Consider the following 15,381-nt stretch of genomic DNA (forward strand, 5'->3'; position numbering starts at 1 on the left):
CGTTGCGGAGCACAGGCTCTGGACGCGCAGGCTCAGCGGCCATGGCTCACGGGTCCAGCCGCTCCGCGGCGCTTGGGATCTTCCCAGACCGGGGCACGAACCCGCGTCCCCTGCATCGGCAGTCGGACTCCCAACCACTGCGCCACCAGGGAAGCCCCTGGAAACATGACTTTAAAATTGCATTCCTTATGATTCTTTTCCCATATGATTTTATGAACTCCTGTTCCAGGTCCAGGCCAGACCCTTCCTTCCTTTTCATTCTCAGTGATCTTTGTTTGGTTCTGAGAACTCATTTCTGGCCCCATCTCTGGTGAGGTCTCATCATGCAGGGATCACAATACTTGGATAATTTCTGTCCTTCAGCAAAATAACGTTTGTGTAGCGGCTGTGTCACTTCTTCCTTTTAAAAATTGTGCTTTACTGGTACCTTCAGCGTAATGATGATTGTGCAGCATCTATGGCACCATCATAAGGGCTCCTTGGATTGTGCTAAACCCAAACATAACCTGGGGGACGATATGCTACAAGTCTGAGCCACTCTTTTACCCAGTCTGTTGTCCTGCCAGTGATTTTGGATGCCTCAATGACTGCTCTTTGATGCAAATACCGGTCCCTGTCTTGCGGTAGGGAAGGAGAATATAGTCCCTTGGCTGCACAGCAGAATTGTAACAGTTGGTCAGATGATGAGGGGGATGTGAAGGGCTGGGAAAGAGTTCATCATCTTCTTGAACTTCTTATTGTTATCTGCTTATATCTTTAAAAATTGCGGAGAATGTTTATTCGTGCTTTTTTTTAAATAAATATATTTATTTATTTTTGGCTGTGTTGGCTCTTTGTTGCTGGGCGCGGGCTTTCTCTAGTTGCGGCGAGCGGGGGCTACTCTTCGTTGCAGTGTGCGGGCTTCTCATTGCGGTGGTTTTTCTTGTTGCGGAGCACGGGCTCTAGGCGTGCGGGCTTCAGTAGTTGTGGCTCGTGGGCTCTAGAGCGCAGGCTCAGTAGTTGTGGCGCACAGGCTTAGTTGCTCCATGGCATGTGGGATCTTCCCGGACCAGGGCTCGAACCCATGTCCCCTGCATTGGCAGGTGGATTCTTAACCACTGTGCCACCAGGGAAGCCTGAGAATGTTTATTCTTACCCAAGAGTTTGACAAACTCATGTTGTTTTTACACGTTGGTGTTTGATTTTGCCAGGTAATTTTAAAATTTCAAAACCATAAATATTTTGTAATTTTTTGTTAATAAAGTTGATAAAATTTTTTTGTAGCTTATTCACCTTGATGAAGATTGTGTAACGGAACTTTCTGTATATCACAGAAACAACAGGCAAACAATGGAGGATTTAATTTCACTGGTAAGAAATACAGCGTAAATTTGAGAGTAATATCTTTTGTTTCATCATTGATAAAATATAATTATATATATATAAAATTAAAAATAAATAAAAAATTATAAATTAAATAATCTATTTATTTTTTATTTTATATATTTTTTATTTTATTTATTTTATAAATAAAGTAAATTTTATTTATTTTTTTATTTTATCAGTACATTAAAAATAGTATAGCATTTTTCAGACCTATGATTTTATCATGGGTGTAAATATTGCACTTATTTTATGTTTATGTGTGTTTTCCACTCAACTCTTTTTTCTGATGTCTGGTGTATATACTCTTTAAAAATGAGATTGATCAAAGAGACAATGGAAAAATACTTTTAAGAAACAGAACAAATGAGTCCAGAGAATTGACAGAGTTTCAATTTTGACTACTTTAAATTCTCTAACGTGGAACTGTGATTCTGTTGTAGAAATGAGGTAAACACAAAGCAGTTTTCATTTTACCTGAAAGCAACCTTGTAGCATCGCATCACCCCCAACCTTATGAACCAAATACCATGAAATCATCATCATGATTTCTGGTATTGGATCATTTTAGCTCTTTCAGATGCTTAATCTCTAGATTACACATGTGGTTTTTTTCTAGAGATAGAGGCACTCACAGCTGTCTCTTAGTACAATCTAACACGATGGGCAGGGATCGCAGCCAACATGGCTCCTGGTTCAGTACTATGTCTCTCATCACCTATGAATCGTATTTGTTTTTTTCTCTTTTCTAACTTGAAAGGTAAAGGCCTTAAGCAAATTCTTTTTTAAACTAACCAAACTTTACTAAGCCACAATTTTTTTCAGTGAGGAGGAGATATGAAGGAATTCTTTTGAATAACATAATACGTCTTTTGAATGACAATTCCAGACAAACGGAACATGTCTGGAAAACAGAATGATAATTTACTTTTTCATGGAATGAAAGGGGATGGTAAGAATTGGGAACTGCTGCCAGATATGTCAGATCCTTCGTATTTTACAATGAAAATACAAAGTTTTCGTGTAAACAAGTTAAAAAAAATTACATGACCTTTTCTTTGGGATGCTCTTTAATAGAAAACTATATTTTGGATTCAAAAAATTTCTTTTTAAATTTTTATTATAGAAAATTTCAAACACCTACAAAAGTAGAGAGACTAGTATAATAACAATGGTTTTCCATGTACTCAGCATCCAGTTTTAACAGTTATTAACATTTTGCCAATTTTATCTATATTCCAACACTACCCTCCATCTGCCCTTTTTAGCTAGGGTATTTCAAAGCAAGTCCCATGTATCATGTCATTTTATCCAGAAAAAATTTAGTATGAGATTCACAAACTTTTAAAATCTGAATCTTAAAACTAACATACTTAGAATTGCAAGAATCATTAGGGGAAAAAAAAGTCTTTAAAATAGTATCCTTTATGTGGTGTCTACATATAATTTTCAAACTTAAAAGTGAAATGGAAATGGGAATTGTTTTCTTACTTCTGATAAAGAAAACAAAATAATGAGGCATGATAGAGATTGTTTTCTGGTGTTACATCTCTTTAAAGATCTCAGTTATCCTGAAAGCTAGGCATGACCAACATCAAGAATGTGTGAGGAAAGTTAAGTTTTTCTTCTTGTGTACTTTTCCCTCGTTCTTAAATGCCTGTTTATACTTACTTTCCAGTCCTAGGGATGAGTAAACAACATCTTCTTAACCTTGCCTGAACATTGTAATCACCTAGGAACTTTAATCCTGATGCCTAAATCCCACCCCCAGAAATTATTATTTCATTGGTCTGGGGTATGGCATAAGCATCACAATTTTTAAAAGCTTTCCAAGTGATTGCAGTGTGTAGCCAGGAGTTGAGAAGTATTACTCTAGATTCTTGCTCTTCACAGTGTGATCTAGAATCAGCAGCATCAGCATCACTTTGTGCCTGTTAGAAATGCAGAATCTCCGTCCCACCTCAGACCTGCTGAATCAGAATCTGCATCTTAATAAACCCTAAGTGATTCATCTATACATTAAAGCTTGTGAAGCTTTGGCCTAAGTCAGTGATTCTCAACTGGGAGTGATTTTGCCCCTCAGGGGACATTTTTGGTTGTCACAATGGGGATGTGTGTATATGCTAATGGCATCTAGTGGGTAGAGGCCAGGGATGCTGCTAAATATCCTAGAGAATAGCCACCACAAAGAATTATCCAGGTAAACTATAAAATAGTGTTGAAGTTGAAAAATCCTGGTCTGGGTGGTCTCAGAGAATTCACATTGGTTCTAGGTACTTTCCAGTTTAAAGAGCCTTGGGAAAACCAGGTTTGAGATCAGCCGTGGTCTGTTATATTTTTTTTTGTGGCATCTTGGGAGCTCTAGGGGCTGGCTAGACAGGACAGAGATCAGTTTAATGTGATCTGTGCTGGGTATGGTGCTGCTGATCTTTGTGTAAAGAGAGAGAAACAATATTATTCCCAAACATTCAACTCATGGATACCACTTTTATATTATATACATGAGCATTCTTAAATGGCTTTTTGTTATGTGGAAGTGAGAGTCTCTCATGTGTCATGATTTTGAGCCATCTCATAGTCCTGTTGAGATTTCCTCCTGTGGTTCTAGAGCTTCCACTTCATAGCTTTCCTTACTTTCCCCCGATCTTCCGGCCTTGAGTGGCTCTGGATTGTGGAGCAGCCAGTTATGTATCTGGCTTCACTGAGGGTCGCATATGCACACGAGAACCTACAGACCAAGACAGATCCTTTCCTCTCACCCCTGCAGTGCAAACACCCATGTGTTCTGGTGGCGGAAGTTTAAAGATTGAGGGCCTCGGGAGCAAGGTCAGGAGAAGGATGGTGGGCCACTCCTCAATTTCTCAAACTCTCTGTTCCAGTAGCTGCCTCTCCTCAGCCCAGGTGCCCAGGCAGTCCTTTAACATTTGGCTTGCCTGAACAGTAACTGGGGATTTTAAAATGTTTTTTGTTTTCTAGAAATGGAACCTTCTTTATAACAGGTAAACCTTTTGCTTTACTTTCAGACATTTGACTTTCAAAAGAGGGAGCTGCCTAAAAGATAAGGGAGACATTGGTTGCATTAGACTTGGGGATCGACATCACCTGAAAAGCATAACTAATGTGTTGATTTATCTGTTATTAAACGTAGAACTCCCCTGTGCATCTTATTGTAATAAGTAGTATGAAGTGGCTATGGCAAAACAGTTATTAAAAGGATGCTTTTTTGCCTAGGGAAGTAGAGTTTCCAGGATTATAAAACTCTGAGGCCTGTTTAGAAAACTCCACCTAAAACCCTTAGCGCCTTCCAGGTATTGTTTACAATGCCTGGGTTATGCCATTGTTGACAAGCAAGTGGCAACTTGTTTCTGAGCAATTGTCTCTAATCAGTTTATGGCATCTCTTTCAAAAAGGCAGCTATCACACATGAGACCATGGATGTGGGAGGTGCAGAAAAAACCTTTTTTTTTTTTCACTGTTGTGGCCTCTCCCATTGCGGAGCACAGGCTCCGGACGCGCAGGCTCAGCAGCCATGGCGCACGGGCCCAGCCGCTCCGCGGCATGTGAGATCTTCCTGGACCAGGGCACGAACCTGTGTCCCCCATCGGCAGGCGGACTCTCAACCACTGCACCACCAGGGAAGCCCCCAGAAAAAACCTTTAACATAGCTTCTGGAAAGTAGAGAGTGATTATAACTATGTAGTTTTCACCTAGTTTCCAAGTACCTTCTCCATGAAACCTTTTCCGTCCTTCCTTTCCCCCAACCTTTCTGGATTAAAGGCAACATTCCATGATAATTTATCACAGTGTGATACTTCTTCCACTATATTGGTAGATCCATTATGTAAATTTCAAAGCATATACTATGACTGTGGCCATCTAAAATGTTAACAGATAAAATTTATTAATAAAATCAGAGGTGATAGTAGACCTCTTTGGATCGTGTACTTTGTGAGGTACATAGCACAAAATATTATTTAACATTAAAATTTAACACTTTTGTAGGGCAGAGAGTCTCAAAGTCTTGAGTACATTATTTAGAAACTTTCAGTCATTCACATAGATTGAACAGACATGTTTACATCCAACACTTCCTAAAACCTCACTAAAATAACAATAAAGGAATAAAAAGACAAACAATTCACAATGAAGAGAGTAAAAGAGGAGACAAAAAAAATGTCAGTAAAATTTTAGAAGTTACAAAATGGCTAAGTGGCAGCTGACCTAGCATTTTGGAGAAAGCTGAAAGGAAAGTGCCTGCAGTGGGAAAAGGCAGTAAGCAAATTGATTAGAGCCCTGGAGCTCCAGAAAGGCTCAGGAATCAGAGGTCCTAGGAACCTCTGGAGTCAGGGAAGTGAGCAGGGTGGAAACAGGAAGATTGGTTGAAAGTCTGTATTAGGAGCAGTTAGATTGCTAGGTCCCTCTGTTTACCTTGTGCTGTATGATAGCCACCTCTTTTCCACTCCAGCAGAAGATTGGAGACATTGAACAAGAGGCACTCTTGTACCAGATGCAGCTCAGGTGGGGGTGATGAGCCATTCTGAAATGGATGCATTGACACACACATTCCTCTTACTGAACAGTGAACCACTGCCTCTAACTCCCTTCCCTCTTCAACTCTGAGAATGCTGGGATCAGGATTTTATCCTAATTGCAGTGAGGTTGGGGAAAATATTGGGAGACTCATCTCTAGGGAAAAGCCAAGAGAGCCAGGTTCCTGTCTCTTCACCTTAGAGAGAAGCCCATAAGGTAATGAGCAGGCCTAAACTACACAAGAGTCTTAAGTAGCTGCATAGTATACTCTTTGCTTTCAAATAGAGACAGACAGCCAAAGATCACCAGACCTTTGAGGACGGCCTCTAACATGAAAGTCAAAGATCAAAACAAATGGGGTGGTGGGAGAGAAGGAAGAAAAAGCAGAGATGCTCAGAAAAAACAGATAATGCAGGGAGTGGAAGAAAGTAGCTAAGAAACAATAATTAATATTCTCTGAGGTAAGAGAAGCTATTTCTTTTTTGAAATAAGAATAAGATGACTAAAAAGTAACATTTTAAGAGATACTCTTGAAGATTTAAAATATGACTACAGAAATGAAAAGCGCAGTAGAAATGTTTGAAAATGAAGGTAATGTGAAATCTTTCAAAAGTAGAACCTAAAGACAAAGAGATGCACAAAGAAAAGAGAAGGGGTAAGAAAGGTCCAACATAGACATAATAGAAGTTGCAGGAAGATAAAACAGAGAAGAAGAAGGGGAAGGAAACCATCACAGAAATAGTACAAGAAAAAATATTCCAGAACTGAAAGGTATGAGTTTCTAAGAATGAAGGGACTTAACTAGGGTTTGACAAAATGGATGAAAATAGCTTCACACAAAGGCCTGTTCTAGTGAAATTTCAGAAAACTAGGGGGGAAAAGGAGATCCAAAAAGTTTCTATAGACGAGAAACAAAAGGTCATACACAAAGGCTTGGGAATCAGAAAGACTTTAGATTTTTCGGTAACTGTACTAGAAGCTAGAAGACCATGAGATGGTGCCTTCAAAGCTGTGGAAATTATTGTCAGCCTGGAATTCCATACTCAGGCAAACCAGAGTCAGGCGTGTGGATAGCATACGGTCATTTATCAGACATGCAAGATCTCAAAAAATTTACCTCCTCTTCATCCACACTCAGGAAGCTGTTGGAGGGAATGTTCCACCAAAACAAGAAAGTAAACAAAGAGAAAGGAACAGGTAGGATCTAGGAAACCAAGGGGTATATTGTAGGATAGAAGTGAAGGGAACCCCTCAACCGACAGTTGAGTTGCAGGCTGAGAAAGAAGCCAGCCCGGAGTGGAGCATAGAATGCAGACATCAGGTGGAATGTCTCCAAAATGAGACAGAGGAGGAGACAGATTAGCTGATGTGTTGTGAACATGTTGGGAGGAGGTGAAGAGGGTTGGAGAGTGTGGAGTTGAGTTAGTAAGATGACTAACTGCTTTTTTATTTTTAACTTCAAGAAAAAGTTTCAAAAGAAGAAAATGCAAGGATAGCACCCTGTGTGGTTTGGTTGCAGAGCTGATATTCAACCAGTATGGCCATACAGATTATTAAGATACTAGAATATTTGTATACCGATTGGTAAATAACTACTACACTGAGTGCCCTCCCTTGTTGCCCTGTAACCTCCCTTAGGCCTGGTACCTCCCTCCAGTACTGCCTCATATCCAGCAATTAAAAGGTTAATAATTGGCATGGCAGGGGTTTCCCAAGAACCTACTCATATTTTGGCCTCTGTTTTGATTCACTGGGGTCAGGGTACCAATTAAATATTTTGAATATTGCCTTTACTTAGTTACAAATACTATTTATATAATCATAATAATGTAAATGTTGATTTAACTAAAAATTATAAAACTATAGTAGGAGGATGCAGGGAAATATGTTCGGGGGAAGGAAGGAGTCGTAGTAGAGCTAAATTCTTATTTTCTATAGTAAGAAATCTAGAGATAATATACGAAGCTGAAAAAAATTAAAACTGTATATGCAATTAATTTAGAAATATAGAAAAAACAGCCAAAGGTGCCTTTTAGGGAGTGGAAATTGTGTGTGTGTGGGAGTGGTGTAGGGGATTGCTGTCTTTCATTATATGCTTTAAAGCTAAAAAAAAAAATCTAAATTCTGAATGTTTGTTACATTGAGGAAAAAATTAATTTAAAATAAAACATTATTTCAAAAAGCAAGTTTAGTCTTCTAAACAATTTGATTTTCTTTTCCTCCAGTGGCAGTATGATCACCTCACAGCTACTTATCTTCTACTCCTAGCCAAGAAGGCTCGGGGAAAACCAGTTCGTTTAAGGCTTCTTTCTTCCTGTGGACAAGCCAACTCGACTGCAGTCACAAACATCAAGGTGAATGTCAGAAGCTTTTGTGTGAGTGCCTTCTGCTCTTGCCATGTGCCCATCTTGTTCATAAGTGGATACATGCCAGGGAAGTTAACTTTGCTGGTGTCAGGGGCCCACAAGCAAGACATTTTTATGATTTAAATATTTTTGATGAGGAAAATGGGAAATTCTGAATGTGAACACTAGAATTTTGAATGTCTACATGGCATTAAAAAAAAAAATTTCTCCCTCCCCTTTTTTCCACAAAAGTAACTCCTGATGTAGAATAATTTTAAGCCACAGATAAGCTAAAGGAAAATAGAATTTACCTATAAAGCTACTACCACCTATAGATAAAATAGTTTATATTTTATTGTATCTTTCCAGTCTTTTTTTAGTATGCTTGTTTATATAATTTATGTAAATTATAGGACATATTATACTTTATATAACATGAAGTATTTCAGTGAATATTTTGATACTCACTTATATTAAGTGTTTAGGTTGTTTGTTTTGAGCAGCAGCTGTAGCTCATGCAACTCAACTTCCTTGTATGAGTTATAACTGAATTATTGTTTTCTATTTTGTTGTCTTTGTCTCATTTTCCTTTGTCATGAACATTTAGAATGGTGGAGAAGCCTTACATATTTGGAAGCACCATGTCATTCCTAAGTGCTCAAATTAGTGTCTGTTTTCTGTGTGATTCTTTGTATCTCCCATGCCTTAAAATTCCACCTTTCAAATACTTTGCCAGGTAGGTGTGGAGCTTTGTAATATAATCTTCCCTCCATTAATTCAAGTTGCAGTTTAAATGGTTTTAACACTAGGAAACTGTACTTTTGTCATTCTCAGAGAGAAAGAGTTGGCCCTCTTCATGGAATCCAGTATAGCAGAAATGATTATGTGTGTGAGGTGATATTTTTTTCTTTAGATCTCAAAACTGTTTTTAAAAAATGTTCAAATGCCACCTCTTTCATAATCTTTTTTTGAACGCTGAATGCCCGCCCCCCCCTGCACGGGCATTTCCTTTAACAACTCAATTTTGACCTCTCTTCAATCATGTGCTGCAGGTATAGTGGGTCTTTTGTCCCTGCCAGACCTAACTTGTCTCCCTTCTCTCCGTAGTTGGTCTTTTGACCAAATTAAGAACCAAAAGTGTTAGTGTAAGGGGCTGTTGTGTAAAGAAATCTCTGAAGTGAGATAATCTTATTGCTGGGTTGTTTTTCTAATCTGTTCTTCGAGAGTTGTACTGGGCTGGTGAATATCCCATGCCCAGGCAGATCTTTTACCCATGGACTCCATGAATCATCCTATCCCTCATCCTGCTCACAGGGCAAACCCTTTAAAGTCTCACACCCAAGTCAATACCTTTGGGTCTAAGAGGACACAAAAACATAAACTTTGCTTATGATCAAGGTAATTTCAGAAAGATATTAGATACCTCCATACTTAGAATAAACCTCAGCTAAATTTTAAGGTTTATGACACCCCAGTTAAGGTTTAAGACCCTAGTTTAAAAGGTCTTAGACATTTTCCTAAGCCATTAGTTTTTCTTATATCTGGATTAATGTGGTCTCAATTCATCTGCATATGTGAGTCATAGAGTATCCAAGTAGAAAGGATCTGGGAAGATATTTACTCTTATCTTCCATCTAATGAGCATTTATTTACCTAATAATTTAATCATTTGGGCATTTATATTATTGAGCCAATTTTTATAGCCAATAAAGAGATATTTTAATGACAAGCAATGAAATATAAATCAAATTTTGGGTTTTTTTTTCTGGTCTTTATGCAACTCACTAAGGCTTGAAGCAAGCTATATAGTCTCTTTGTGCTATTCTCCTCCTTGATAGAATCACTCTTTTTTCTCTGGAGTGTTGTTTATAAGAAAGTAAGTAATTCTGAACGGTTAATCAATAGATGCCACTTTCAGTGAAACAATAATACAGTCTGATCTGAGAATCACAAAAGACCACGTATCAACATCATTAGCATTTTCAGGCCCCGTGCTAGCTCTTGGGAAACAAATCTGTGTAAAGGGTAGTGCTTGCTGTCTAACAGTTACGTTGAGGCAAGATATACGTATAGATAATACTACATCGTAGTAGGTGGCGGGTGCCAGCTAAGCACTAGAGGTGCGTGGTAGGGGCTTTAGAGGGTGAGAGTGGTCACCATGGGTGATCTGAACTGGATCCATATTTAAGTTTAGAAAAATACAAAAGAAGGAGCACAGAATTCAGGGCAAGATAAATGGAATTAGCAAAAACTCAGGCACCTAAATGTGCTCGATGTATCCTTTTGACAGTGACTAGACTTGTTTGGTTAAAATAAAGAGTTCAAGGGGGAAAAGTAAAAGAGGAAGAGAGTGAATGGGTGATCTGGAAGGGTAGCTGAGAGCTAGATTGTAGGGAACCTTGAAATGCCAGGTCAGACGGTTACACTTTATGCTGTAAGTAATGGGAAACTGGGTTTTTGAGCAAGACATGACATGTCACCAATATGACTGATTTTCAGAGTTCATCCAGTTGTATATAGGATTGTTCAGTCAGAGATGTTTATGTGCTTTTATTCTCTACTGCAGTACCCTGACAGCCTTCATTCATATGACACTGTGCTTTTCCCCACTGGGCATAGACTTAGCTTTAGTATTTTTCTCAGCCTAGCACTCCATGTAGCTAGTTCTAGTTGATGGTAATTGACAACCCTGGAGAACTCTGTCACCCCTGGTTGAGAGGGTGGGAAGATTTGTGGCAGGGACCATGTTGTCCATTTGAATAGTTCAGGTATGAGAAAACTTGTCCTTGAATCAGAAAATTAGAAAGGATGGAATGTAAGAAATTCAAGTACAGTTGCTTGGCCAGGCTAACTAGATATTGAAGGAAAGGAAAGGAGTGAAAAATAAAAAATCCAACTATACTCCATAGTCTTAGAATTTAGGGTATATCTAGTGTACTCCTAGTTTTTTGAGGGGGAAGAGTGAAGGAAAATAAATGACTGGTGGTATTATTAGCATAGGACCCCAAATAGCCTGTCTCCAGGAGATCTTTCATAAGTCTAATTTATTCCTAGTAGAAATTGCGAGCTAGTCAGTATGTTCTTGCAACCAAGAAACCTGTATTTCAGAGTCCCTTCCATCTTCTACTTTGTCAGAGAGCTGCTTATTTATAGATTTGCAAAACAGTTATTTGTCTGGTGTTATAGTGATTATCTGATAATTATATGCTAAGTAGATTGCCATATAACGTAAGAATGTTCCAAGGCATCTTGTTTGAGAGTCAGAGATTCTCTTATCTAATCATTTTTTTTTTTTTGCGGTAAGCGGGCCTCTCACTATTGTGGCCTCTCCCGTTGCGGAGCACAGGCTCCGGACACGCAGGCTCAGCGGCCAAGGCTCATGGGCCCAGCCGCTCCGCGGCATGTGGGATCTTCCCAGACCGGGGCCCGAACCCGCGTTCTGTGCATCAGCAGGTGGACTCTCAACCACTGCGCCACCAGGGAAGCCCCTTTAATAATTTGAATTAAATATTTTTGACTTCCTGTTTTGGGTGGTGATCTCCTTCAGTCTACTGTCTCATTTGTTTCTGCTTCAAGGACCTTGCCCTGTGCCTGCAATATACTCTTTTAAAATTGAATCATGGTGGTGTTGTTTCTGAGTTCTTCTATTTTTGAATAGTCAAAGAATCTGAGTCTAGAAGATGTGATCGCCAGTGATGAAAATTATTTGGCTGGATTAATAGACTATGAATGGTGTGAAGACATTTCATCAACAGGTGTGGCTACCCCACAAGCACCACAGGTTGGTTATTTTTATTACTGTTTAAAGTAGAATATGTTACCTCAATTATAAAAAATATCTAGGTTCTAACATAAGATCTAGTATGTGCTTGCAAATTTAATGAATTCCTAAGCCATTGAAAATATTAATGGGAGATTGTTGGAATATAAATGAAAGGGAAGCCAATTATTTCCAAGTTGAAGAAAGCCAAGATTCCATTTTGGAGCACTTCACTGCTCTTTTTTCCTTCCCTTCCCTCCCCATCTCTTTAAAAAATGAGGTATAATTTACATGTCCCTGTTGCTCCACAAACTTATCAATACGTGATATTTTTTGTTATTTAATATCTTCTAATCTGGTGAGTGTAAAGTGATATCTCACTGTGGGTTTAATTTGTACTTTTCTGGTTATATATGTATCTCTTTGTATATTAATCAGCCAATGGTTTTTCCTGTTTTATGAAATGGCTTTTTTTGTGTCCTTTGCCTATTTTTCTGTTGGATTGTTTCTTTTTTCTTGGTGGTATTGAGGAAGTTCTTAATTTAATTTTAATTCTAATCCTTTGTTGGTTGTGTGTTGCAGGTATATTGTCTGAGTTTGTCACTTGTCTTTTTACTTTGATGGCAGAAGTCATTAATTTTAATGTTATAAGTTGTCAGTATTTTCCTTTATGGTTTATAATTTTTGTGTATTTTAAAAGAAATCATTCTACAGAAGTCATAAATGCATTTGCATATATTGCTTCTAAAGGTTTTAAAGCTTTTCCTTTCACATTAAGTCTTTAGTCTGTGGAGAATTAATTCTCTTGTATGGTATGAGGTAGGGAATCAATTTTTCCCTCTTATAATCAGTTGTGCCAGCACCATTGACAAGTCCAGTCTTTCAGCACTGATCTACAATGGCACTTCTATCACATATCAAGTTGTTATATAAGTGTGTCTGCTTCTGAGAAATAGTTTGTTTTATTGGTTTAGTTGTACAAATACCATATATCTTATTTCTTTAGTTTTATAATATTTCTTTTATCTGGTTGGCCAATTTGCTCCCATCTTCTTCTTTAAGAATGTCTATTCTTGCTCCTTTGCATTTCCATATACATTTTAGAATCATTTTGATAAATTTTACATACACTTCAACTTGGGAAAAATTGAAGTCTATATCCTCAAATCCCCCTATCTGTAAACACAGTATACCTATTAGGTTTTAGTTAATTACTTTCAATAAAATTTTATAACTTTCTCTAAAATGATCTTACATATCTTTTACTAGATTTATACCTGAGTACTTTTGTTTTTTATTGCTATTGGGAATGGTAGGTTGTTTTTTTTTTGTTTTTTTGTTTTTTTTTGCGCTATGCGGGCCTCTCACTGTTGTGGCCTCTCCTGTTGCGGAGCACAGGCTCCAGACGCGCAGGCTCAGCGGCCATGGCTCACGGGCCCAGCCGCTCTGCGGCATGTGGGACCTTCCCACATGTGGGATCATCCCGGACCGGGGCATGACCCCGTGTCCCCTGCATTGGCAGGCGGACTCTCAACCACTGCGCCACCAGGGAAGCCCATTTGGTAGGTTTTTTTAAATCACATTTTTAAACTGTCTGATACTGGTGTAAAGATATGAAACTGATCTTTGTGTATTGATGTTATATTCAACAACTTTCCTAAACTCTTTTAAATTCTTACAGTTTGTATATTCTTTTGAGTGTTGTAGAAAATTATATCATCTATGGATGACAGTTTTGTTACTTCCTTTCCAGTTCTCATGCCTTTAATATCTTTTTATTACTGCACTTAGTAGTCCTAGCAGTATAGTAAGCATTCTTCTGTTCTTCCCAATTGTAGAATGATGCTTCTAATATTTTATCATTCAATATGATGTTTGTTCTCTCTTTTTCCCTCCTCTTTCCCCTTCCCCCTCCCTGTTCTCCTTTCCCTTATCCTTCTTTTCCCTCTTTCCCCTCTGTGCCCCCTCACCCCATATTTTTCAGATTAAGACCTTTTTTTCATCTAGTCCTGGTTTGCTAAGATTTGTTTAAAAATTATGAATCTCTGTTGCAGAAAAAATGTTAGAGAGAATTCATCTATTGAGATAATCATCTGGTTTTGTTCTTTCCATTTGTTAATGTAGTATATGTTATATTAATAGATTTGATGTTAAACCAATCTTGTATTCTTTAGGTAAGCCCAGTTTATCATGATGTATTACTATCTTTTTTTATACATTGCTGGGTTTAGTTTACTAACATTTTCTTTAGGTTTTTTGCTTCTATGTTCTTAAATAAGATTGGCCTATTATCTTCTTTCTTATATGATTTTTTTTTCTTTTGAAAACGTTATTATTATTGATACATAATTAATACATAGATAATTCATCTTGTAAAAAATTCAAACAATATGGAACAGCTGAATAAAGAGTGAAAGCCTTTCTTCTGTTCTTGCATCCCATCCCATCTTATATTAATCATATCTGATTGGCATTAAGATTGCCCATCCCATCTTATATTAATCGTATCTGGTTGACATTAAGATTATAACTAGTCTTTGAAAATGACTTGGGACATATTCTTTCTTTTTTATTCTCTGGAATGGTTTTTAAGAGCTATTAATTATATTTTCCTTGAATGTATGATAGAACTTATTATGTAACTATCTGGGCCTGGAATGTTTCTGTGAGAAGCTAGTCAACTACTGATTCAATTTCTTTTGTATTCATAGGACTACACAGTATTTCAATTTCTTTTCGTCAGTTTGGTGAATTTTGTTTTTCTAGTGTCCATTTCATACATGTTTCAAAATGTTTTGGCATAAAATCAACAGGAGGATATTATGATCTTGTTAATGTCTGTAGTATCTGTGTTTATGTCCCCCTTTTCATTGCTGAAGTGTATTTGTTTATTGCAGCTCTTTCATATTTTGGATCAGTCTTACTAGAATTTTGTCAATTTTATTAGTCTTTTCAAAGAACCAACTTCTGGCCTTACTGATTCTATTATATTTTAGTTTCCATTTTGTTATTTTCTGCCTTTATTTTTCTATTAGACCAATCTTATTAAATTCTGTTGTTAAATCTTCTACATCCATACTAATATTTTGTCTGCTTGACCCATAAATTTATCTGCTTGAGAGTGGGATATGTTAAAAATCTTCTAATGGGATGGTAGTTTGTCATTTTCTTCTTGTAGTTCTATTTTTGCTTCATATATATATGTACGAAGGTTTATAATTAGCATACAAGTTTAGAATTTTTATTCTGGGGAATTGAACCTTTTATCATTTATAGTGATCCTCTTTATTACTAGTTATATGTTTCTCCTTGAAGTCTATTTGTTTCTCTGATATTAAGATAGCTATATTGATTTTTTGGTTGTTATTTGCTTGGTTTATATTT

The 15,381-nt window shown here is 37.5% G+C and overlaps 1 protein-coding gene across 2 annotated transcripts in view; it reads left to right on the forward strand.

Moving 5' to 3' along the window:
- The window catches only part of MELK (maternal embryonic leucine zipper kinase), a 78,657-nt gene that overhangs the window by 48,763 nt on the left and 14,513 nt on the right, over positions 1-15,381 (forward strand). For both annotated transcript variants that reach the window (XM_024763019.1, XM_024763020.1), the window contains exons 11-13: positions 1,264-1,350; positions 8,118-8,246; positions 11,896-12,018. In XM_024763019.1, the coding sequence (XP_024618787.1) occupies positions 1,264-1,350; positions 8,118-8,246; positions 11,896-12,018 (339 nt within the window). The remainder of the gene's footprint in view (positions 1-1,263; positions 1,351-8,117; positions 8,247-11,895; positions 12,019-15,381) is intronic.

Source organism: Neophocaena asiaeorientalis, unplaced genomic scaffold, assembly GCF_003031525.2.
Source record: "Neophocaena asiaeorientalis asiaeorientalis breed wild unplaced genomic scaffold, Neophocaena_asiaeorientalis_V1.1 scaffold449, whole genome shotgun sequence".
NCBI classification, from domain to species: domain Eukaryota; kingdom Metazoa; phylum Chordata; class Mammalia; order Artiodactyla; family Phocoenidae; genus Neophocaena; species Neophocaena asiaeorientalis.